Below are 27,686 nucleotides of genomic sequence, written 5' to 3'. Positions count from 1 at the left end.
TCATTCTCTCTCCCCAGTGACATCATGATCACACAGCACGAGAGCGTCTGTTACCTGTGAGTCTCGTCTGGGCCGTTCCCTCCCTTTTAAGACAGAACGTTCCCCTCTGTTCGGCTGAACCCCGTGAACACAAGCTCTGAGCAGTTATCTGTGTGTACAACCAGTGTAATGATGCCGGTTCAGTACGTGCCAAGAGAGGGTGGAGACAGAGGTCATGCATGAGACGGTTCACGGACTCTCCACGGCTTCACACACACGTCTCCAGACAGAGCGGTCCATGCACACACCAACTACAAACTGCTAGCTCCAAACATGAACATTTATACAGACAAACAGACAATTAAATCCAAACAGACAGCGAGGTCGTGCTTTTCTAATTATATCTCATTCTGCTCTTGCTTTTGGAAACATCAGTGTCAAATAGATCTGAAGTTAGTTATCTGCTCTCTCCCTCAATTAATGTTTTGCAAGTTAATGCGAGAAGATCAAATAAAATGCGTGAAGCTCACGAAAGCAAATTAAGCCAGTTTAAGATTTTTAAACATTTTCCATTGAGACATGTTCAACAACAAAATTTTTTTTCATTTAAATTTTATCCAAAAAATATATTAATTGTCATATATATATATATATATATATATATATATATATTTAAAAATGTAATTATGCATCATGGTATTAATTTATGAAAAAAAAGATAATTCTCATTACTGTAATACAATATAGATATTTATATTTTAAAGTGTGGTTTTTTATACTATTATACAAGAATGATAATCTCGTCAGAATAATCACTAAGAATAATGGGAATTACAAATAATTTTTTAAAGCATTGATGATTTGAGGGGAAATTGTGTTTAACTGAAATGTCACAATGCAAAAAAAAAAGTCTTAAAATAGGCTTCATTTTTTTTTACTAAGCAATATATATATATATATATATTTTCTGTTATGATTTTGTGAGATTCACCCTAAAATGTCTTCTTGCTTTTTTTTCCACTAAGCAATAGATATATATATTCTATTATGATTTTGTGAGATTCACCCTAAAATGTAATTTTTTCTTTTTTTTTTTTTACTTTCTCATATCACATACAGTTCTATACATAATAATCATTATATTCACAAAGGGTAGAGTATAATGTATAGTGGGCGGAGTCTCTGCAGTGCATGTGTGAGTAGGCGTGGCCTCAGAAGATGGACGGGATAGGGGAGCGGTGAATCGGACAGGGCGAGGTCACTGGAGAGAGACGGAGAGTGCCGGCTATGTTGTTTAAGCTTCGGGATTTCTCAAAGCCTTCAGACGTGAGAGAACGCAACATTAAGAGCACAAAGACACACAAAACAAATACAAAAGTGTCTCGTGACAGACAGGCGTGAGATATATGCGCACACAAATAAGACCACATCACATTTACTGTGTGTCCAGCGATCAGAATGATGCAATTTTCACATTGAATGTCTAGAACATTTATATAATAGAAGCTTTTTGGCTCGTTTTAGTGTTTCATTTTGATCACTGAACATGTTTCGTGTGCAATCATGTGCTCAGTAATTGTGAGAAACCGAATTGCTAAATGATCAATACATAAATAGGGCATTATAATTTCCTAAACAAATTACTATGATAACGATTTTCTCAAGGGACTAAAACACAGTTTAGTTATGATGGTGATGATGGTGATGATGATGATGATGATGATGAGGAGGAGGATGATGATGATGAAATTTAACAAAAACAAACAAAATTCAAAGCCAGTCTGGATGGAAATGCCAACTAAAACTGTACAAAAGTTGCTAAAAAGCTCACAAAGCAAATATACATATTTCAGCCATTCATGGACAGAGTTTCATCCATGATCAGCAGTTCAGTATATAGAGCCGTGTACAGTAACAGTCCTGACCATATACGCAATTCTAGAATGTTGTTTACACATCATGAAACGATGATCAATGCAAGTAAATGATATTGGTTAGTACGTACAGTATCATGTATATCGGATTGTAATAGTATATAATGGAAGACGGTTATTCGGAGCTCTTGTCCTCATAAATAAAACAAAATAAAACAATAATATATATCTATATGTTGGCCCTGTAATATATTACTATTGCTTGTAGAGTGACTTGTCATGCACAGCCATAGAGCAACAATGAGCCTGTTTACATGCAAACCAACATGCTGATAACTCACAAAAATACGCTAATAACATGTTGTCCCGGTTTACATGCAAACCAATAACCCGGCAACGCAAGTAAACCGTCAAAATGTAATCTTTTGTGTATCTGACTGAGTATTTCACATGTAATGTTTGTTGTGATGTTAAATAAAGCATTAAAAAGTGGGAAACTTACAGACTCATATATTATCCTCTCACGCATTTTGACTGAGGCACTCACACACGAGATGAGAACACATTTTTACAATTTCTGGGGTCAAGAAAGAGTCAGAGTTTGCAATATATCTCCTCCTCCCCTACAGCGAAACGCTCGCTCTGTCTGGATGCAGATTCGCAGTAAAGTTGCTTTCCCATCACACATCACACACTTCAATGAGAACGCAGGTTAATGTGTTTACATGCTGGGAGAAATCGTGGTGAGAGGCGAAAATCTAGTTGTGTTGATCGGTTTATGCTTAAGCCGTTTCTCTCCGATAAAGGAAAACGGTTTAAAGTGTTTACATGAGCACATTTACTGTCGGCTTATTAAGTATAACCGGGGTAAGAATGTGCATGTAAATGGGCTCAATAAGTCTGTTTAGCTAGTGCTAACCTTCTACTGCCCTTTAGCACGGGTAGTGTTGAGGGGACGCCAGGCTGGGACAGAGTTTGACCTTACAAACTTGGCCCCTCCGGGTGCCTTTGCCCTTGAGCTGGTCCGCATTTAACCTCCCAGCAGGGTTATTAGCATTTGTGTCTGTCAAACAGTACAGCCATGTGGTCTTGGGTGCCAACTCAACATTTGCCTTATAGGGTCATGCTAGTTAAGTATTCATGCAAAATGCAAAAGCAATGCAAAAATAATGCCAGCCAAATAATGATGCATAGGTAGGACAGCAAAATAAATAGACTTTTAAAGAGGGACCTATTATGACCTTTAGGGCTCTACTATAACAGGTTTTCATGCTTGAATGTTAAAAACATTCACATATTCTCCATTGTTGCAGGACATCTCGTCCCAGTCTGTCAGTAACGCTCTGTTTAGTTCCTGTCTTTATGAAGCCCCTCCTTCTGAAAAGCACACTGTGCTCTGATTGGTCAGCTGGAACAGTGTGTTGTGATTGGTCAAGCGCTTCGAGTGTGTTTGGGAAATGTCCCGCCCCTTACCATAACCAAGAGTTTCAACACACTACCAACAAGCTCAACCAAGCCCCGCCCCTTTATTCAGCGTATAAATTATTTAAATAAGAAATATTGTGACGTGTTTGACTACAATGTTTCAGGGAGTTCAGAAACACTGACATAGAGAATAACTCCCTTTTTCAGGCTTAAACAGCAACATTACACACTAGAGAGAGTTGAACATGTATAAAAAGCATCATAGGACCTCTTTGAAAATGGAGGAGAGCGAGGAAAACAGACTCATATTGAGCAAGGCAAAAACTATAAATGATCTGTATACAATATAAACCTGAACAGTTAAAGTTCTTCATTTCCATCCATGAGTCAATGTTTATGACAATGGATTGACAGATATAAGGGATGAAATGGGTTTAGAGTTTAAGAAATGTGATGGACATTTGTTTGGACATATATGCTAATATGAAGAATGGAAGGCTTTGATTGGACGAGCAGAATATACCTGTTTTTCGAATAGCTGTATCTGCTGTGCAGGTGTAATCGCTGGCGGCCAATAGGAAGCACGTGCCTTCAGTGTGACGGTCCTGTTCACGCATGCTGGAGTGACGCATGGGTATCCGCTCCTCTGGAGACATGGTGATGTCACTTCCTGCGCTGCAGTCCGCAGACAACACTGGTGGGAAATGAAGAGCACGAACAGTGAAAAACAACATCTGCTTATTTGGGACACGTACCAGCTAGAGACAGAGGTGAGAGGTCAATCACAAGACGAAAATAGGACCGAAATTGGGTCGAACGAATGAGTCATCAGAAGCTGTGTGTGGGTCAGGGTTTACCTACATTGTGGGCATCAAATGTCCCGAATAAGGATAGTAAAACCTGAAACTGCCTATATTGTTAAAGAAAAACGGCTTAAAAAAGATCCAAAGTAATGTCTTAATGAAAATGTAACAATGCAGACAGACATCTGTGAGAGAGGAGACAAAATATCATTTACTCGTAATAAAATCAGCAGAAGTCAATGGAAAATTATGCATTTGGAAAATAACTTGTATATGAAAGATCTTTTTAAATGTATTATTCCACAACAAGGTTCATTTTAATTAACTTTTAAGACCTTTTTGTCATTTGATGCAATGATGCATCATTGACTAACTAACATGTAATATCCATCGGTTCATTTCAGTCCATTTTCATTTACCATAAATAAAATATGAATTTAACGTGCATTTTTTAACTCAATTGATCATGAACTACGGAGCCACTAAAGGGATATGATAGTGGGAAAAATATGAGGTGGGAGGAAAAAATGTATTTCAATGTTTTCCCTCTAGAAACTTTGTTTTGTTTTCGCTCATGAAGAACTCAAAAGTTTTGTGAATGAACGCAAAGATTCTTGGGGAACGCAAAACTTTTGCAAGAGAACGCAAAAGCATTGAAATATAACTTTTCCTCCCATCTAATTTTCTATAGCATTTATTAATATATTGAATTAGCTTTATATTTTCAGTTTTCATCTTAATTTCAGTTTAAGTATTAGTAATTTCGTTGTGAGCTTTTGTCATTTTTATTTTCTTGTTATTTCTATTTCAGTTTTAGCTTTAGTCATTTTACTACTTCACCTTAAACCTATTTTATTTCAGCTAGTTGTTCAGCTAGTAGTTGTTTTTTTGCTTTAATTTTTCATCTAATATTTATTTCAGATTTATTTTATTTTATTTAGTTGTATTTTTATTTGATTTGATTTTTTATTTAGTTTAATATTTTATTTTATTTCAATTAACACAAACTCAATTTTAATAGTTTTATTTTAGTTTTTAGTTTTAGTTCATAATAACAAAACTGATCAGGAAAACACAATGATGACTTTTTTCCCCAACTTGAAAACAGGCGAGTAATGTATAGTCTGTATATACTGGAAACCCTGTAAAAAAAAAAAAACCTATTTCGGGTTCACCTGACCCAAGTCAGAAGCGTTACATATGTGTTATTTGCTCAAACACAGTTGGACAGCTAATTTAAGGCTTGACTTTTTCCACTGTTAAATCCCGTGAAAACCATCAAACAGCAAAAAGCACATCACATGTAAATGACCAACATGCACAGCATCCTAAAATCTGACCAGCATCAAACTGCAGTTTAGTCTCTACATTCAGACTGAAATATCGCAGTGAAATCCAGCCCATCTTCAGGCTCCTGATCGCATCTCCGTGGCAACAGGACAGATCTGCACCCTCTCTTATCCTCCGCTCTGCAAGCAATCCTGTCTCTCATACGCCATCAGCTTTAACCCTCCAGGAGGAACACACACCTGACTCAGTGGAATAGAGTCTTACTTTAAGGTATAGTTCAGCAAAAATGAAAACTTCCTCATGTCGTTCAAACTCTCTTTCCCACTTGTTTTCAATTCAAAAACAATGATGTCATTGATGTCTCATGTCATTGGTTATTATGGCCTTGTTTACACCTGGTATTAAGATGCGTTTTGGTTGATCGGATCACTAGACGAGGGAGACATTCCCGTTTACACCTGGTGTTTTAATCCATTTCCTTTGTCCACTTTCATCAACTTCTATCCTGTTTTCTTCGAGGGGAGGGTAAATGTATGGGCTTTTTCAGACCTTTCAATCTAATGGGCAAAATAAGCTTGCGCAATTTACATGTGAACACGACCAGAGACTATGGTAAAACACACAGAGCAGCAGCTTTCGTTTCTCAAGACCAGTCGAACGCTGTGAGTGTGTGTTAGAAATCAGGAATGGTGAGAGAATTGGTACGCTTGGTAAGTTTTCCGTCTTCAAACCAAACTTGGGTCTTCAGCCGTTCAAAGTTTACAAAACTTGGGTCTTCAAAGTTTAAATCCCGTCTGGCTAGAGCTCTTCCCATAATGTTCCCGCATTATGTCAGCAGGCGGAGAGTAGATGGTCTTCTGTGGCTGTTTGAACACATTCGAACACATGAGCGTTTACACTATGGAAGCAATCCGGTCGAATGCGTTTTCGTCTTTCTCTGGAAGTGGTCGAAAGTGGACAAGCTCAAAGCGTTTTTGACCCCGTTTACACCAGTATTTAGCATCGTCCACTTGTGATCTGATCGACCAAAATGCATCTTAATACCAGGTGTTAACAGGGCATTTGTGGCATGTCACACTTAGGGGTGGGCGATATCTCGATATTTAAAATATATCGAGATATTTTTTAAACACGATATGGATTTTGACATATCGTATATCGATATATTGTTTATATTTATAAAAATCGTGTTATTTCAAATGTAGGCACGTTGCGCATGGCAAGCACGCTCATAATGTAAGAGACGCCGGCGCGACCACAACATTGCCCAACATCAAATGGCAAACGTACTGCAAGCAGAACGAAACTGCTCGTTATTGTGTGTTTGAAGGACCGTTAATCAGTTTGGACCAAAGCAGCGCGAGCCGATCGTGATCAAGCGACACTGTTACTACACGGCGCTAATAAGAGATCCAGTAAAGATAGCATTTGAATTCGCCACTGAAGTAATAACATCGCTGCGAGATCTAGTAAGAAACATTCACATTTCTCCGTTATTAACGGATCAAACAGCGCTGACGTGGAAACCAGGAAGAAACATTGTGCCATGAATGAACTATCCAGTGTCCACAGATCAGCAACATTCACCGTGGATTTACTGTAGTACACTAACTGCAACCATGGAAGTTTAGCAGGAATAGTAGGCTCTAATGCCTTCAAGTAACATTACGTCGGTTTTATTTTGACATTATGAATACAATAGCCTCAAATGTTAATCTGAACTAAAATAAACCTTTGTTTATAACTACTACATATTACATTTCATTTTTTCCAAGGAGCTGTTTTGTTTTATATGCTCCTAGAGTCAATTATAGCTCCAGAATTGCTCAAAGTAAACAAATCATACTTTATGATGTTAGTTTTAATTATAAAAAAAGAATAAAAAAATATATTATTTAAAAATGTTGCAGAAGCACTTGTTCCTACATGAACTGCCTACCTCTTTGCACTTCAATAAAAAAGACGTGGTATGATATTTGGCATATTTGTTTTTGCAGTAGTTTTTGGGGGGTTCTTTTTCCTGTAAAGATAGAGATATATATCGTATATCGAGATATAGCAAAATATATCGAGATATATTTTTTGCTCCATATCGCCCTGCCCTAGTCACACTGTCGTGCAACTCCATTTATTTATTTTAGTTTAACATTCAAAAAAGTTAAAAAGAAAAAAGAAAATACCATTTCAGTCTATCTACTTCAAATTTCACATTTAATTCAATGTGCTTTTTCTTTGTAATTATTTGTGAAATTTACTAGCATTTTCAGAGTGAAAATTATTATTTTTTTCACTGTATTAGCTTTTAATCAACTCACAAACCCCCTGCAGTTTCATTGCGGATCCACATTTGAAAACCTTCTTCTACAGAGTACATCCAGAAAGTGACTCCCAAAGTGGCATTCCACCTTTACATGTGTTATAGACCCACTGAAGTGCATTGAAACGAAAAGACAGGGCGGGATATATCGATCAGCTCCTCCCCTTTTTTTAAAATAGCCAGTAGAGTTTAGTTTATATCACAGCTCGGCCAGAGCCGTTGAGCTCGGTAAAGCCGCAGTCTCCTCCAAATCAATGGAAAGCATATTTACACTGTCTGAATCATTTCCTATACCCTATATAGTGCACTATGTGCCATTCACCATACACAAAATAGTAAATGTGTGAACAAGTGACTGATGCAGCTTCAGCGTCTATTTATAATGTAGGGGGCGGAGCTTCAGATTCTAGAGAGCATTTGATTGGACAGAAAATCTGATGAGAAGCTGAACGTTATTTTTAATGTGATGACCAAAACATTACTTGTTCATCCTTCAAAGATTACCCCATTTATAAAACTAAAAGTTTCAAGATGTAGGAAAACTCACACTTATTTAAAAAAATAATATTTTAATAAATAATAAATCGCTTTTTTTCTTTTCGATTTCGGAAACGTACCGAACCGCGACACCACTGTGTCGTACCGAACCGAACCGTGAATTTTGTGAACCATTACACCCCTACTTATTACAGATGTTGATCTACCTCAAAGTTAGCTTTGATTGTTCTACGTTTACACACTACATTGCACACATTTTGTAACATTTTATTTAAGTTCGAGAGTTTCTTTAACACTTACTTTTTTATCTTAATATAAGACATAAAGAAGATATTTTTGTTTACATTTAGTTTTTGACTGCTAAAACTAATATAATTTATTGTTTGCCTAAAAAAAATCTAACTTTTCTACTCGTCTTTAAAAAAAAAAAAATTATTAATAAATGTCAATAATCATCGACACCGAACGATATGAAACATTATATCGTGATAATTTTTCGATAGCCCTAAGCTGAAGTGCAGAATGATAGTGAGAGACTGTGAGTTTTGAATGCTTACTAGGGTGGTCCTTATTTTTAAAGTATCCAATTGTCATGCTCTTAACCCTTCAAATTGTTCCTTTATATAAGAAAATACAGCATGGCAATTTTTATGGCAGTAACATAATAATTACTGGTAGCTCAATAGCTTTAAACTTTCTGAGATTTTGATGATTTTCGTAAAAACAGATAATTTGATTTGGTATTGTACCTGGCTAGTAAAATTCCAATAAAATCTCCATAAAAGCATCTAATGCTCCATATATTCCTAAATATGTAATTTAGATACATATCTCAGTTTACTTATTGTAGAAACTAAATCCAAATTAATCCATCCATGACCCGGTTTAGCAGATTTACCTTTCCTGGTGGAATCAATACATATTTCTATTGATGATCACCTTGGTTATTGTTTGGGTTTAGAGCACATTTTTTGGTTTAAAAAATTACATTACGTTCCTTGAAATTGACCCGGAACTTTGGCCGAATCACACTCTGAAGAACAGTTGCAGTTTCTCCTTCATGTGGTGGAAGATCACCGATGGATCTATTCAGACTGCAAAAAGTCAACACTGACTGCTGAGCATCAGAAATGAGGGATTGTTGAAAACTTGGTGCTTTTTTGAGATTGTTGTCATTGTTGTCATGTCAGTGTTGCACTGATTTCAATAAAATGTAGTTCATTTGCAGCAACTTTTAATATTACTTGCATATCACAATAACGCCGCACAGCTTAACATAGGCAATCTTCCACATGATTGAGCTACCTCTAAATATCATTTTTTTGGTCAACATTTTTGCATATTTCTAATTTTGAAGTTAAAAGGAACAGTTTAAAAGGTTAAGACACTAACATTTTGCAAAAAAAAAAAAAATGGACTTGATAAGGACCACCCTAATGCTTACATCTTCTAAATGCGAATTTCGTCATTGTTTTGGAGCACAATAGCTTATAGATAACAGTAAGACTAACATATTCATACTACAAGACAACAGACTTCATGAGGCCTTTAAATGACGGCATGTGTTGAACAGGCTCTCACCTGAGCGGTGGCGCTCCAGTCCTCTGCTCTGGCCGAGGCACAGCTCTCCCTGCGTGCTGTTGCATGCTGTACTCAGATCAGTTTTGCAGTAAGATGGCGAGCCAGTCTGCACAACCTGAGGGATGTGTTTCTTTCTCTTCCTGGGGAGCTTCTGTTTGGCCATGGCTAGCGAGTAGTACATGCCAAAGTTATTGACGATGACGGGCACCGGCATGGCTATCGTAAGCACGCCGGCGAGGGCACACAGCGCGCCCACAACCATGCCAGACCACGTCTGAGGGTACATGTCTCCATAGCCCAAAGTGGTCATAGTGACCACAGCCCACCAAAAGCCAATGGGGATGTTCTTGAACATAGTGTGCTGGCTGGCCGTAGGGTCGGTCGGACTGGCTCCGATCCGCTCGGCGTAGTAGATCATGGTGGCGAAGATGAGCACGCCCAACGCCAGGAAGATGATGAGGAGCAGGAACTCGTTTGTGCTCGCGCGGAGAGTGTGTCCCAATACGCGAAGGCCCACGAAGTGGCGCGTCAACTTGAAGATCCGCAAGATCCGCACGAAACGCACCACCCGCAAGAAGCCCAAAACATCTTTGGCCGCTTTGGAGGAAAGTCCGCTCAATCCGACCTCCAAGTAAAACGGCAAAATGGCCACGAAGTCTATGATGTTGAGGACGCTCTTGACGAACTCGAGCTTATCCGGACTGAACGTCACGCGCACCAGGAACTCGAAGGTGAACCAGAGAACGCAAACTCCCTCCACGTAGGTGAGCGCCGGATCCGTCTCGATCTCGTACTGCAGACTGTCGTTGCGAGACACGTCCGTCTTGTTGATGACCGTGTTGAAGGCCTCGTGGGTCTCCAGGCAGAAGGTTGTGATGGAAACCAGGATGAAGAACAAGGAGGCGAATGCAATGAACTGGGAAGAGAAAGAGAGAGAGAGACGGAGAAGTGAGTGCGGTTTCAAACAACGCCACTATATTTACGAGGTCAGCTATTGTTTAGCTTGAATGGCGCTGACATCCATTAGCAACTATTGGTAGGACGTGAGCTCTTGGTCTTTATACTGTTATTCAATGTCCAGTTGTCCTTGTTTTTATTTGTTGAGTCTTAAAAATACTGTGTTTTCAAGGACTTTGGAATATTTCTATGAAAGCCTGTGAAAGCTTTGCCAAGCAGTGTTGGGGAAACTGTAGCTATTTGGGATATAATATAACATGACTTATAAAAAGCATAAATTATGCATCAAAGATTTTCTTTAATATTTAACATCATTTAAATATTCCATATTTATCATTTTTATACAAGTATGATGTTATACGTATAAAAATAACACACACACATTACATATACACACACATATATATATATAAAGTATATATATACACACATACACACATACATACACACACACACACACACACACACACACACACACACACACACACACACATACACACACACACACACACACACACACACACACACACACACACACACACACACACACACACATACACACACACACACACACACACACACATAATATACACACATATATACACACACACACACACACACACATACATGTACATACACATATATAATATACACACATATATACACACACATACATACACATATACTGTATATATATATATATATATATATATACACAAAACGGGATTTGGAATCAGAACAGTATTCATTTATCAAAAACAATTAGTGATTTTTTTTTCACAAAATTACTGTAATAAATATGATTTATTTTCTATATTACTATTACAAAAAAATGCCATGCAAATAATCATTTTGGATTGATTCATGAACCACCCAAAGGAACATACTCATTCTTGTGAATCGGTTCATTTGGACGGCCTATTAAAAAGCATTTCCCAAAGTTTCATATGAGGGAGAGGTGCAACTTTTTGGAAAGGCACATTTATTTCCAGTATTGTCTCAGATATATTGCTTGTCTGTGGTACAGCAGCATTCATCGTGACATGAATAGCATTGCACTTTTAGTGAGTTTCTCTCCACCACTGTTGTCACGATAATGTGAGGCACAACAAAGCAAAACACTCTTCTAGTATCTTGGCCGGTCATCAGCGTGTAATATTTAATGTCAATAAAAGCCGTCAAATGAGTGAGTCAGACCTTGTAGCAGCTGCGTTCAGCCCACACAACAGCACTCCCGTCCCGTCTGTCAACACATCACCTTAATGTCCACACAATTATTCAGAAAGCACACATCATAACAGACCCCGTGTGCCGTCACTCAACCACAAACATACACACTCGCATAACTCAATTATGCACTCGTATCTCACCCCTTATATTCACGGCGAGCCTGTGATGTGCAAGTGCTAGAATACCAGATCAGCAGCACAGAACTGAGAAATCTCCAGTCAAAGTGTCGCTAAAGGCAGAAGCCGGCTCTGCCGAATGTGAAAAGACATCAGCGCGGGACAGCCTGTCCCCTCTGGATAGCGTCTCAAAGGGGCCTGTCTCTCGCTTTTACTCTTGCTTTGTTTTAGCGTCCTAATGAGGCTTTAACTCGTCTGGAGGGCTATAATCACTGCAAAGCCAGCAGAAATGATCAGGACCGAAGCATTATGGGATCAGACAATGAAAACAACCTCCAAACGCACTATAATAGGGTCTTTGTTGGTCTACTGCGCGTGCGGTACACTTGTAAGCAGTATCTAATGATCTTGTCATCCACCGCAGGCTTCAGAAGTCTAATGTGGGGTTTGGCAGTGAACGCAGCTGGCAGGGATCTGTGTGGGGTTTCACATCCACACTAACCTCGCTTTATACCCAGTGACTTCATAAGCCAAGCAAGCAGCCTAAAGCTTAGCTATACTTTCACGTGTACACTTTATAGGCTACGTTCAGACTGCAGGAAAATGTGGCCCAAATCTGATTTTTTTTTTTTTCTCATGACACAAACCACATGGAATCTGATCTTTTCAATTATGTCTCACTTATGTCAATTATGATCTTTCCACTTCAATATGTGGTCCTAAATCTGATACAAGACAGATGTTTTGCAATGCAACTGCATATTGGAATTCATGCGACCTTTACGTCACTGTTGATCGACATCCGTCACAATTTTGCGCTCATGGGAGTCACTTCAAAGATTTCACATAGCAGAAATGATTAAGACAGTTGTGAAAGATAGTAAGTGAAAAGACAATTATGTGTCAGAACTTATAAGTGTTACAGTGACAGCTCTATACACACAAGAAAAACATCATAAATGTTTAAAAACTCTTTTTGCATCCCCGTCTTTGTTTGTAATATTGTCTGCGCATAAGTTTGCTGGGTTCTGCGGCAGATCACACTATAAATAAATGCACAATCGCTTACTTGAATGTCATCCTTCCAGTGTTTACTTCCGTATGACAGCGCGCCGCGTGACGTCTTCTTATCGCAGTTTGAACACAGCCTTATAGGGCTTCATTTGCTCTGATTCTAAAACCTGGTGAGCTGCTCAACTATAGGCTGCATTTTTATGCACCTGACAAATAATTTATTAGGAGGCATATTTGTGCCTCAGTCAAAAAAAAGCAAAAGGTATTTGTGACGTAACATTTAAAATATGAAATAGTGACATTATGAGATAAAAAGTCACAAATCATATGCATGCATTTATTACAATAAAGACACACACACAAAAAAAGAACAAAAAAAGATTTATATATATATATATATATATATATATATATATATATATACACACACACATGCAATTATATCTATGCATTAAAATAAAAAACATTACAATAAAAAAATATTTTATGTAAATTAATGTATATATATATATATATATATATATATATATATATATATATATAAATACATGCATATCATTTATTATTAATTTTGTGGTATATATATACATATGCAAGTACAAGTACATGCATGCATTACAACCTTACTTTAAAATAAATATATATCCCTGAATACCAGAAATAAAAAATTTCGAAGCAGATGGTCGATAGAAATCTGATTCAAAAATACTGAAAAGTATTGCTAGAAAACTATTAAAGATGCACAATTATAATGAACAATATCTGTCTAAAACTGAGATGTGCCTGATCATTTACAGAGTTGCTACACCATGAGCAGTATTTTAAATCAGCCACTTATGAGGTTTTATTCAGTTAGGATGTTGCCTTATAAGGCAGAGAAGACAACAGCACAGCTCACTAGGTTTCAAAAATGCAGCTCAGTAAGCAAAAAAAAGCAGTTGCCCAGGAGCAGCAATATTTAGTGTACATTTGACAGTTACAGTGGATGGATTAGAACACCTGGAAAATAAAAATAATAAATTTCAGATAAGTCCCGCATGACAGAAAAATCTATTTGAAGGAGCTGAGCTCCTTTGAAGAGAGGCTGGTATCTGTATTGACGTTGGAGGTGCTTTCTATGCTGATATAGAGGCTTTATACTCCTTTAAGTCCGTGGAAAATGGATCAAACATGCACTCTTCTTGCACTCCCCGAAGTGTGTGTGTGTGTGTCGTGCCATATAGTGCTGTCTATGTGACAGGTTCTGATGCTAATAAAAGAAAGTTCTGCTTTTTATGCAAAGCTGCTTAAAAATGGTGATTGATTCGCGTGTGAAGCTGTAGACGTATCTGAAACTGTGTGTGTGAGTGTGTGTGTTTTTGGCCATGACTGAAGGTCACCTGTGGATGATTCTCTCAGGACCCCCAGCTCTTAACATATGGCAGACACGGCACCGTCTCCCAGGCAACAGTGTCAGGAAAAGCTCCACGGCAACAAGACCCTGGTGTGTCAGACTCCTCTGACCATGATTATCAGAATACACCCCATCTAAATCTCACACACACACACACACACACACTCACACTCACTCACTCACTCACACACACACACACAAGCACACAAACACACACAAACGCATGCACGCACACACATGTTTACACATGTTTACATGTTTGCTATCTAAATGAGTACAATGCATAGAATAATTTTATAACAAGATGATTGACAGGCCGGTTTACAGTGACAGAATGCATGTAACTAAGAGACAATTTCAATCTCCCAAAATCTGCCTACTCTTCTTTTTCTTCACAAAAAGACTACATACTTTTAGGGCATAGTATGAGTAGACGGACTAAGACACAGTATGTACATGATGCTGCACATGACACAATAGTCAAACGTGGAAGGAAGGGAAAAACAGCTTAGTTTCTTAGACAGCAAAATAATAGATATTTGATGTTGGCTTGAGAAAGCCTGCCAAGAAAGTGGTTTAATAAGCTGGAGGTTTGAAGGTTTTTTCAGCTTTTAAAAAAACAATTTAGGTTAGGTTTAGCGCATTGCATTGTGGGATACAGTATTCTGTGTGGTGTGCTTTGTTACATACTGCAAATTTAGTGTTTGCATCCATGCATTCAGAAAATCAGCATACTGAAATTTGCATGAAGTAATTTGACGACAACATGTTTCAAATGTTCACTGTTGCATAATGCATCACATACTACTACCAAACATGTACTGTAGTGCACTAGTGAACATAAAACAGTCTGAAGTAATGAATACAGATGAAGTGTGTCATCGTCATTTTAGACCAGAATCAAGTCTTGTCACGGCTTTATTTGCGACGCTGTGATTCATAGTCACTCAAATATTATCGCTGACAGCCACATGCACACACACACACACTCGCTGACAGCTCTGTTATTATCCGACTAATGTATTGCGAGTAGTTCACGCACTTATCAGGGGTCTGGACGACATCCCTGTGGCAGGAGAACGATGAAGGGTGAAAGCACATCAGAGCCACTAATGGCTTTCAGAGGAAATCTGCTCGGAGGTTCAGTCCTGAGATGTGTGTCTGTGGGTGAGTTATACGTGTGAATCACGTCTACAGGTGTGTCCTATAGTCCCTGTTCAACAGCAGGAGCGGGAAGTCCTTTCACACGAGCGGAGGGACGTTCAACAATCACACTTGCTCCCGGCATGCAACTTCTTATGTAGGTCATGCACAAAAAAAGGTGCCTGTGGATCTGCTCCAAAAACAAGCAAGCTACACCAGCAGCTGCCTTCTAAGGCATCATCCTAACAGGAATAAAAGCTCATAAGTGACTTATTTAGAAGTCTTTACATGGACAGCAACTCTGCATGACACATAAACAGTGCTCCTCATTTGGAGACTTGACTCAGTTTTTAATCAGCATGCTAAACAAACACCACAATATTCTAATAAACAATTTTTATTGTTCTCACCGTTCAGAAGTTTGGGGTCGGTAAGATTTTTTTATGTTTCTGAAAGAAGTTTCTTATGCTCAGCCAGGCTGCATTTATTTGATAAAAAATACAGTAAAAACTTAAATATTATTACAGTTTACAACAGCAACTCTGCATGACACAAACAGTGCCCCTCACATGGAGACTTGACTCAGTTGTTAAAGCGTAATTGAGCCTAGGCTCTTTTTGTGAATCTACCCGAGGCGAACTTTCGTTTAAAAGCATAATTAAAATGGAAACGCCACTTTTAAGTTTGACCGTATTTTCGTTTTAGAGTGATTGGGGCACTTCTATGATAGCATCAAAATCCCTATTTTTAAAACACTAAGAAGGCTCGACACAACATAAAACTTTGCTCGAAGTATCACCAGGGGCTCCACACATGAACTCCAGCATTGAGAACATTGTTTGTGTACACAAAGTTTACTAAAAAGAAAGGTTTTGTACGACTCACTTTATCAGTTAGTGTTCCCGGTGGCTGGAATTGTGTCAGTCAAAAGTAGTCGATCTCCGAATGCAACGTAACATGAGGAGAGTAAAGATGGAAAGCTCCTAAAGCTTGTTTCCATATAAATTCACAGATAATTTTTTTATCTAAGTTATCATGCTTTTCATTGAAATTACAAGTTCATGACATTTCCTCATATGGAGTCAGTTCATTATGTCGCATTCGGAGATCGACTACTTTTGACTGACAAAATTCCAGCCACCGGAAACACTAACTGATAAAGTGAGTCGTACAAAACCTTTCTTTTTAGTAAACTCTGTGTACACAAACAATGTTCTCAATGCTGGAGTTCATGTGTAGAGCCCCTGGTGATACTTCCAGCACAGTTTCATGTTGTGTCGAGCCTTCTTAGTGTTTTAAAAATAGCGATTTTGATGCTATCATAGTCGTGCCCCAAGCACTCCCATTCAAAAGGCAATTTGACCGAAAACAAAAATACGGTCAAACTTAAAAGTGCCGTTTCCATTCTAATTATGCTTTTAAATGAAAGTTTGACTCGGGTAGATTAACAAAAAGAGCCTAGGTTCAATTTTTGCGAGAGTTGCGATTTAATCAGCATGCTATACAAACACCACAATATTCTAATAAACAATTTTTATTGTTCTCAGAAGTTTGGGGTCGGTAAGATTTTTTTATGTTTCTGAAAGAAGTTTCTTATGCTCAGCCAGGCTGCATTTATTTGATCAAAAATACAGTAAAAACTGAAATATCATTACAATTTACAATAGCTGTTTTCTATGTGAATATATTTTAAAATCTATCATTTATTCCTGTGATCAAAGCTGAATTTTCAGCATCAGTCTTCAGTGTCACATGATCCTTCAGAAATCATTCTAATATGCTCAAGTAACATTTCTCTCATTAAACTTTTTTAGGCCCAAGTATAATATTTTTTCTGTGTTCCGCTTCGTCTCGCACTCAGCTTTTAAAGTATACTCCACCGTGGACCTTCGAAACATGCACAGTGCAATGGCTTTTTTCATACTCTACGAGACATGAGAGGGCAGCACTGGGTCGTGTAATTTATACAACATTCGCTCGGAAGGATAGAAGAGGAAAAGTAGCGGATCCGCCATTGCATGCAAACCCAGTAAACAATTACCGTCTTTCAACGTTAAAATATGGTTGAAAATAAGTCGGTCCACCTTGGATCCTATGTTCATTATTATCTAAAATAAATTTAAAGAGTTTTACATATTCCATCAAGACGTTGAAGATCGACCTGTTTTCAACGTTGAAAAGTCGTAATTAGACGTCGAAGATTTACGTAATAGACGACTTTTTGCTAGCTGGGAACTTTAGAACAAGAACCAAAACAAAAACGATGGAGGATATGCTGCTTTGTTTACAGTTTTGTATCACTCTTTACGCACTCTTCTTCAACTACTGCACCATACATTTTCTGTCTCAAGAGTCCACTAGGTGGCAATACGCACAGCTGGGATTCACCTTGCGCTTGCACTGTTGTGCGCGTAACATCCGCACGGTGACAAAAAATTGGGTGTGTACCAAAGTAAACTTTAGGCTTAAGTCGCAGCATGTTTTCAATGATAAAAACATTACTACACACATTCACTTGTATATAAAATATATGCAATTGATTCACTTTATTCCACATCTTGCTTTTTTCCACTGACTCTGTTGCAGTGCATTGTGGGATTGCAGGTCACCTGCCAAACAAAGCATGTTGCAAATCTAACAAGAAGTTACTTTAATAAGCATAAAAATGAGTAACGCACAAAATGTTGGGGGGAAACGGTGCATATCCAGCTATTATTTATATTATATTAGTTTTTTTTATTATATTAATCACCATTTATCTCACTTTGTTTGCTATCTAAAATAGACTTAAGCTGTGATCGAATTGAAGCGGTCTCGTGTGTGACATCAAAGTAACGCGAGAGCGATTAGAGAGCAGACGGACGCATCACCGCTTCAACTTCAACACAGCTACTTTCACTGATCCCGTAGAAATGCATTATGGGACAAAAAAAAGAGTGTCTGTGGCTTTTTTCCAATCCATGATGAGCTGTCAACTTTATTCATAGGCAGAATCTTAACTCAAAAGGAACCTCATAATTGTGTAATCATGAAAAATGCAGTTTTTGTAGGCAGCTCATTGTGTTTCTGAACAGAGCCTATGTGTATGTGTGTGTGTGTGTGTCTGTTCATATATAAGCATGCAATCTGGTGTTCTTCTGTTTTGTGCATTATAAATGGCCATCTCCTCTTCTTTCCACAGCAGTTGCTGTTTAATTCATTTCATGCTCTTTCAGTAAAGCTTGATGGGCTTTTGACAGTCAGACCGGAGAGATCAGCCCATGCCCATCTAAACTCCATTAAAGTCACATCACAACGTCATATCAAGTTTTCAGGGCTCTCAGTAAAACACGAGTTCATCAATATGCTGAGATCATGATTGTGTGCTTGGGCCAATGGGCAAAAGTGCAAGCGGAGGCACTTCGTATGTTGAGAATGGCATAACACACGACTTCAATAGCTGATTAAATCAAGCAGATCATGTAATGAAATTACATTAATATCATACTACTCTTACTAGTATGGTAAGTATGATTATTATGGCTAATACTCTATTATTTCTGCCATATAAAAATATGTAAGAGTAGTCTACTGTTCAATTCAAAATAAGTCATTTTAAATATATTGCAGTGAAATAATTTCTTCAAACTATTACATAAACATAACTCTATAAACGCAATTTCTTTTTTAAATAAAACCATTACAATAAATTACGTGATTTAAACTTCCAGTCAACGTTAATGAATCAGTCAAAATAATTTGCCAGTGATTCATTAAAAGAATCGACTCATAAGAGTCAACTGCTCATGAATCAGATTATAGTGTTTATTTTTGCACACAGCCAGGAAAAAAAACCCAAGAGAAACGTATGCTGTCATTATATCATTCCTTTTTTGACACCAAATAGCGGCGCAGCAAACACTGATCCAGAGAATCTACTGACAGATTCTGTCGTGTCTCTCTCTTAAACGCCCGAGACGTGTCTTTCAGCGAGTCTGATATGATCTGTGCTCACAGTCGTATTAGCCATCTGTTCATCACTCCTACTCCTAAACGGCGTGTCAGTGACGTCACCGGCCTGGTGGTTCCTACTGTACTGTCAGAAGCTCCCGTACAAACACACACACCGTCCCGCTGGCGTCCCTGCAGGTAGTGGCAGATGTCCTGATCATGTGTGTGATCTCACGGCAGGATTCCCGCTCTAATGACAGACACGCGGGCCGTGAAAAACCTTATAAACAATGAACACACAAACCCCATTAACACTAGAATATAGAATTATATATTCTATTTTGAATATGGTATATTCTAATTTGAATATAGTCAAATTTTGAAACTTTTTCTTTTTACTTAAATGCACATTTATGGAAGCTGTTTTCTGCCACTGAATAAAAAAATAAAAAACATAATTGGGACTTATGACTTTTTTCTTTGCAATAGCGAGTTTATATCTCACATTTCTGAGAAAAAAATCCAAATTGTGAGATATGAAGACGTAGTTCTGAGAGATAGTCACAATTCTAATGCTCACAACTGCAAGATATAAAGTTGTAATTCTACTGTAATTCTTAGTTAATATCTCGCAATTCTGACTTTTCTCAGAAATGTAATAAACTTGCAATTGTGAGTTATAAAGTCAGAATTGCGAGTTTATATCTCAGAATTATGACTTTATAACTCACTGATTCTGAGTAAAAATGTCAGAATTGCAAGATGTAAACTCGAAATTACAAGGAAAAAGTCAGAACTGTGAGATAAAAAGGTCACAGTTACCTTTTTTATTCTGTAGCGGAAACAAGCTTCCATAGGCATTTCATTGGCTATCTCAAAATGACTGAGATGGCCAATCACATCAAACAAGGCGGGGCTTCAAGTTTTAACGCTGAAAAAGTGTGAGGTCAGTAGCTAAATATTTTATATTTGACATTAGGATGTTAAACAATGAGCAAATTTTGAAAGGATGAATTATTTACGTGATTCATGCAATTCATAACTGAATGTTACGAAATATTTTGGACACGTGCTCAAATTCACTCTTATTTGTATGCCTATTTTTTCAATGATCAATCCAGTCAGTGGTGCATGTAACTTCAAATAATAATACGGAAACTATGAAAAAGTGCACGGATTTGGTAACAAAAACATTTTAACTGCATCCTTGCATTTCATTATGAAATCCAGACCCAAATCTGAAAGATTAATGGTCTGGCATTGACTAATGAAAATTGGCCAGCTCGAGGGGCGGCACCAAGCATGCGTTTGAAAATCTCACTGCACGCAATTGGACAACACTACGACCAATCACAACAAGCTACCAGCGGAGCTAACTGGTAGATTAGACTGCTGGTAGAACAGCACAAACGCCCTTCTTGCAAAGGAAGGATTCGAGCGCCATCTTCTGTTCCTGTTTTAGATAAAAAGCCAAGTCTAACTCACTAACTTCATTGTAGCGGCCAAAGCCGTTTCAAACAACTGGTGTTCATCCATAGCCATCTTGCATTGTTTACTAATGACTTTGAAGTCACAGTGCTGTCGTCATCCCGCCTATATCAGATAACCTGATGTGATTGGTGCAGCTCGGATACAAGGGCATATTTAATGAGCATCATTACTCGACGCCACATTAAAGGTCCCGTTCTATGCCCCTTTTCACAAGATGTAAAATAAGTCTCTGATGTCCCCAGAGTGTGTATGTGAAGTTTGAGCTCAAAATACCCAACAGATCATTTTTTACAGCATGTTTAAATTGACATTTTTTGGGGCTCAGAAAAACGAGCCGTTTCAGTGTGTCCCCTTTAAATGCAAATGAGGTGCTGCTGGACGACACAGGGGGCGGAGCTTCATGAGCTCGTGCTCAGTCTGTCAGGAAAAATTCATCTCACGGAATGATGATAATATCAGAAACTCTCAGTAACGGCGTTCATTTCGAGTCGGACAATAATGCCTACAGAGTCAGAGTGCTGTATAGAGATGAAACAGGTATGGTTTAGTAGTTTAATTACGGTTATTATAACGTATTTGTCATCTGCTTGTAGGCTATGTATCCATTATTTATTAATAGCCTACAAGTCTGCTGTCTGAATGATGATCAAACATGTACTGATGAGTTTAATAAAGTTTATTGTACATCACAAAAAAGATGAAGCGTCAGTTTTACTTCAGAAAATCACCGTAAGAGCTGAGTAAACACAGTAGGCTAAGTTATAAGAAGTGCGCAAGTAGCCAGTAGAGTTGAGGGAGCATTCCTGTGGGCGGAGGTTAGTCAAGAAACGGTTCTGGTGATGTCACTAATGCAGGATGTAGAGGGGTGTAGTCCAATCGAGCCGTTTTTTGTAGTCAACTTCTGTTAAATAAAATATCTAGCTTGGCATTGAACTTTGAGCTTTATTATTTTACAGATATTATTTATGCTCAAACAGCAACATTACACACTAACTAAAGTTTGAAACATGGAATCGCATGCAACGGGACCTTTAACTCGCTGAGCAAATTCAATTTGTGAAGAACTCGCGAGTAGCATTTCATGAGAACTCGCGAGTAGCATTTTAATGTCATCAGACGGGACGTGGCTACTTCCCTTCTAATTAATCTAACATTTGCACGGGTCCAGGAGGAGATCCTGTATAAACGTTCAGAGAGCCCAGAGGACACTTGATTGGCTGATTTAAACCCGCTGTGATCAGGGAGTAATTAACATCTCACTAATTCATTTGCATCACTGTGGTTTGTTGCATGTTGCTCTTCAGAGAAACAAGCGAGAGAGCGGTCACGTGTGCAAAACACGAATGCACAAAGACCAGATGTTTAAACTCATTACAAACATTTATTTATTAAGCGTGTGTGAAATAGGACGGCACTTATCCAATTGATTCCAGTGGCTCATGCACAGCATCTATTGCAGATATAACCTTCATTACAACCTTCATTGCAACATTAAATTACTGCAATTGGCAAGAATTTACAAAAGCTGCATTGCCTAGCAGTCAAAAACAACGACTAAACAGTTATTTTGCTGTTGATTGACATTATGTTCTACGTGCATTGACCAGTCATCCAAAAATAAGCCCAGGATTGTGTATTAAGAGATTCAAATGGTTTCAAATGTTCATGTTCACTTTATTAAAGACACAGTGCACACAATGCATGCTGGAATAACCAAGAGTAAATGTTGTAGAATTGGGCTAAAACAAGAAATGTGCTTCCTGAAATGTTTCTGGCACCTCCCTAGGATTCACACACAGCAGAGCTTCTCCTTGGCTTCCCTCTGTGTTTTTGTAGGTTATAAAAAGGTGCAGCAGCCGATCGTGTGTCTCCACAAAGACTGTCATTGTGTTTTCTTCTCATATCAGGGGTACCATGGTAACCGCACCCCTCTCTCTCCGCCGTAACGAGGACGAGGGGTGAGCGAGAAGACAAGCGGAACGGGAAAGTTGGGGAGGATGGCAGGGAGAAAACAACAGTGCATTTGGCACAGAACGCAGGGATTTCCCTCACAGATGCGCTCACACACACACACACACACACACACAGCGCCGGATCTCACAGACGCACATCTAAACAATGAAAGGTCATCCTGTGTGTCCGTGGGATGAGAGCAGAAAGGATGGAAATAACAACAGATGGAGACGAACTGAAACTGAATGCAAATGACACACAAACCCTCAGCACATGACAGAGAGAGAGAGAGAGAGAGAGAGAGAGAGAGAGAGAGAGAGAGAGAGAGAGAGAGAGAGAGAGAGAGAGAGTAAATCTCTCTCGCTCGCTCTGACAGGCTGTCCGGCTCGCTCGGGGAAGCCGGTTAAACTTGTGCGCTCGGCACGCTGCCAGCAACCCACGTAAAGTAGAATATCAAACACTTCCAAGCCTTCACTTCTCATCTTAATAATTCAGCGTAACTTCAGCACTCGTGAGACAGTCTTCATGTGAAAATGCTTTAAATGCACTGACATCAAACTCTCACACAATACAGCCCTCGTGAAAGTGTGTATGTGTGTGTGTATGTCAGTGATTTGTGTGTGCCAAGTCAAAATTAATTATTTGTTCAACTATTTAAGCAGTCAGCAACATTTATGGTAATTTATGGGGGGGTGACGGCTGCGGCTCTTAAACTCATTATGCCCTTTTTCTGTCCCATATCCCATATTCTCCATTGTTGCGGCTCCTCTCTTCCCAGTCTGTCAGTAACGCTCTGTTTAGTTCCTGTCTCTATGAAGCCCCTCCTTCTGAAAAGCACACTGTGCTCTGATTGGTCGGCTGGATCAGTGTGTTGTGATTGGCCAAGCGCTTCGAGTGTGTTTGGGAAATGTCCCGCCTCTTACAATAATCACTAGTTTCAACACACATTTATTCTGCATATTCATTATTTAAATGAGGAATATTGTGACGTGTTCGTTCCCAGAAGAATTTCAGGAGTTTCAGGGAGTTCAGAAACAGAGATCTTTGCAGATCTTTTCCAGACTTAAACAGCAACATTAAATGTCCTACTATTCTTTTTTTGTACATGTATAATCGACTGATATCTATCATAATAATACAGGCTGTAAAAAAACGAGGAATGAAACAGTCTTTCCACAAGCTGGCTCAAATACTAGGCTAATATACAGAGGGTGCACACAGTGCACCCAAATGTACATAACTAATTTAAAACATAGGGTAAACGTACCTATTAAGCTCAAGTACCCATTAAGCACACTACCATCTTGGAACTCAGATTATAAAAAGAAACAGCAATGTATTATCCTATTTGATGTATTAACCAATTGATGTGTTTGTTACTATATACCTCCTGTAATTTTAAACCAATCAGACCATTGCACACTGAGATATGTGTGTCCATGTGTTCACACTGTCTGGCGGCTATTTTCAAAGCTGTCTGAAAACTTTCACCAGAAGAGGAGCCCCTCAGATGTGCATTTTTTATATGTTTAAGCCTTTATTTTGAAGAAGTACATCTTCTTATTGCAAAATTAAGAGATTAATGTTTAGACTGTTGAATATTATAACCTGGAACCTGGATGTGGGAAATAATTACAGTTAGATCTAAAAGATAGTTTTAGCAACATAGCCCAGATGCTACGAACATAGCTAGCTTACTAGCTGTATAAGATTGTGTGCTACATTAATATATTACTTCACAGGAATTAATGGCTTGTACTTTTAAATCCATAATATTATAATTTTACATTTTATTGATAGTCTGTGGTTTTAAACTGCTGTAATTTTTAAAGAATTCATATTATTGTTAGGTGAGCTTAAAGGGTGCACTACTATGACAATCACACAGCTTCAGTGTGACATCAATTAGAAAAAGCATAATTTCATAGATATTGTCTATAATAGTTGTTCATATTAAAATTGGTATAAACTTAATACATTACCTAGATTATTAATTTAGCTTAATATTTTCCTTTAAATTTTAATTTAATATTTATTAATTAAAAAATGTTTTTGCTCCAATTAAGCACAGTGTGTGCTCCCTTTAAGCTCACCCACATTAAACGTCTATGTAAATACTTAATAATCAGAATTTAAATATTAACTGATGGTTGTCACTATGTTAATCTTCAAAAAAATGATTAATAAACTTATTTTCACAGTCTTAAGATGACAAAAGCTAGACGAAACTATAGTGTATGCCCAAAGATGAAAGAGGCATGTCATACAAAGAAGGAGCCATCAGAAACCTGTCGTATCTGTCCAAGAAGTTTGGAGTAGACAGGAAAGCTCTGACCCAGAGAGTTAAAGGGATACTCCACTTTTTTTGGAAATAAGCTCATTTTACAACTCCCCCAGAGATAAACAGTTTTACCGTTTTCTAATCCATTCAGCCGATCTCCGGGTCTGGCGGTACCACTTTTAGCATAGCTTAGCATAATGAATTGAACCGGACAAGACCATTAGCATCTCTCTCAAAAAAATTACCAAAGAGTTTCGATATTTTTCCTATTTAAAACTTGACTCTTCTGTAGTTACCTCGTGTACTAAGACCGACTGAAAATGAAAAGGTGCGATTTTGAGAGTATAGTTCCTAGCCATATCAGCCTAGAAAATTTAAACTTTACATTTTCCGTCGGTCTTATTACACGATGTAACTACAGAAGAGTCGAGTTTTAAATAGGAAAAATATCGAAACTCTTTGGTCATTTTTTTGAGAGAGATGCTAATGGTCTTGTCCGGTTCAATTCATTATGCTAAGCTATGCTAAAAGTGGTACCGCCAGACCCGGAGATCGGCTGAATGGATTCGAAAACGGTAAAACTCAACTGTTTAACTCTGGGGGAGTTGTAAAATGAGCCTATTTCCAAAAAAAGTGGAGTATCCCTTTAAGGAGCACATTGGTTTGTTTTGTTATTTGATTTTTCAATATAGGTTACCAGAACGTGGACTAGTCTAGATGTTGCAATGAGTTTGAATGACACGTCACTATGAATAGGATAGGCTACCTGATCAAATTGAATGCCTTGTTGCTTGATTTTAGTGTTCTGTTTTTTTGTGATTGACTCTGTACCTTCAAATAAAACTTTTTTCAATTATTCCTTAAAAAGGTTGTTTAAAATAAACAAGAATTTTTAATAAAACTTGTTGTGAGCTTATTGGGAACAGGGGTGTGCTTAAAGGGTACAAAACGTACCCATTAAGCACAGCCAGACTTTTTATATTTAATAATGTACATCTTAATTGAAATACTTTTGTCATTTAAAATAAAATGAAATATTATAGTGTGAGAGATTAATATTTTATTTTAAAATAACTTCTTGTACTAAAACCAATATCTTGTGCACTAAAAATGTCTCAATGTAGATTTTGGTGAGCTTAATAGGTACGTTTACCCTAATTGTTTAAATAAAATATCATCAAATGTGAAGTCTCTCACAGGAAGAAGTGTTGGAATATCAGCTTACAGTTTTTCCTCTGTAAAGTAGAAGATAACGGTTCATTTTTGCCTCGAAGTCTGTAAATTTTACAGTATTTTACTGTAAAATTGCTTAAAATGTCCTATTAGATCTATTACAGTTTTCCACAGTGTCTTTTACTGTTAAAATTAAAAATTCTAGTGAACGCAGAAAAAAAAACACACACAATAGCATGATCTCTTTCAAGCAGTATTTCCAGATAAGAAATTGCGTTCTTGCAAAGAGTGTGTTTTTGCACTAATACAGCATAAGCAATAGTAACAGTGATACTAGTCTCAGTAACATTCACTATTAAACAAAGCTCATGGTTTCGAATAAATCATCAGAGCTGCTTTGGGCCAGAAAACGTCCATTTTCTGTCTGATTTATTTTTGAAAGACTTGCATTGAAAGCATGAAGCGAGCGCTTATGAGTAGCATCCATTTCTGCTGGAAAACAACAGACGACGGGTGTTTAAAGATAATTAGGCTGGGCATATGGAAGATGAATGAATTCACGTTTCTGCCGGATGCGATAATGAAAGGAGGCGCTGTCGGATCTCTCCGACACTCCAGAAAGAGTTCTAGCACAAATGTGTCATTCCTTTCCTAAAGGGGAATAAATGCATGCAAGAACACATAAAATACATCCTGAAATAGTAACAGTCGCCTCTGCTCGGCTATTAATACTTCTCTGAAACAAAAGGTGCGATCTCGCTTTCAGAGATTTCGACTTGCGATGCGATCTGCACGCTACTTTGGCGTATGAATTTTTCAGCTGTTTTCAGACGGCTTTTGACGTCAGTTCTTATCTGGGTGCGTTGTCATCTTCTTTCTCTTTGGTTTTGGTCCTCACAAGGAGCCAAGGCTAGGGATTCAGCTGTTGCTATGGTGACCGCATTACGTAAGTTGTCATAGAGATATGCCGGGTAGACGAGGACAGGTGTGACAGCGTGGTGCCGTTGTTGCCAAAGCCGAATCGCGCAGATTTGACCTTCTGATGTGTGTAAGCGCACACACACACGTGACTTTCACACACTATTACTGACCTGATGGTGTACGCGAAAGTTAAGCTCTAGCGTTTTGGCCATCAGACAGACACATGGCGAGCTTAAGGCAACTTTCTCACACACACAGACACACACGCACGTAGCATTTACTTAGTATTTGCTGACTGACAACTGGAGGGTCATTGG

The 27,686-nt window shown here is 38.1% G+C and overlaps 1 protein-coding gene across 3 annotated transcripts in view; it reads right to left on the bottom strand.

Moving 5' to 3' along the window:
- Nucleotides 1-27,686, bottom strand: part of kcnc2 (potassium voltage-gated channel, Shaw-related subfamily, member 2) — a 65,470-nt gene that overhangs the window by 20,224 nt on the left and 17,560 nt on the right. For 2 of the 3 annotated variants that reach the window (XM_081363609.1, XM_081363608.1), the window contains exons 2-3: nucleotides 9,768-10,683; nucleotides 3,802-3,972 (exon numbers count right to left, since the gene is read on the bottom strand). In XM_081363609.1, coding sequence (XP_081219735.1) covers nucleotides 3,802-3,972; nucleotides 9,768-10,683 — 1,087 coding nt within the window. Of the gene's footprint in view, nucleotides 1-54; nucleotides 149-3,801; nucleotides 3,973-9,767; nucleotides 10,684-27,686 lie in introns of all 3 variants that reach the window. The other variant, XM_081363610.1, reaches the window with a different exon arrangement.

The sequence above is a fragment of the Scardinius erythrophthalmus genome, assembly GCF_964197995.2.
Source record: "Scardinius erythrophthalmus genome assembly, chromosome: 4".
Taxonomy (NCBI): Eukaryota; Metazoa; Chordata; class Actinopteri; order Cypriniformes; family Leuciscidae; genus Scardinius; species Scardinius erythrophthalmus.
Note: the sequence above shows the minus strand (reverse complement) of the source record. Positions and strands in the feature narration are given on the sequence as shown.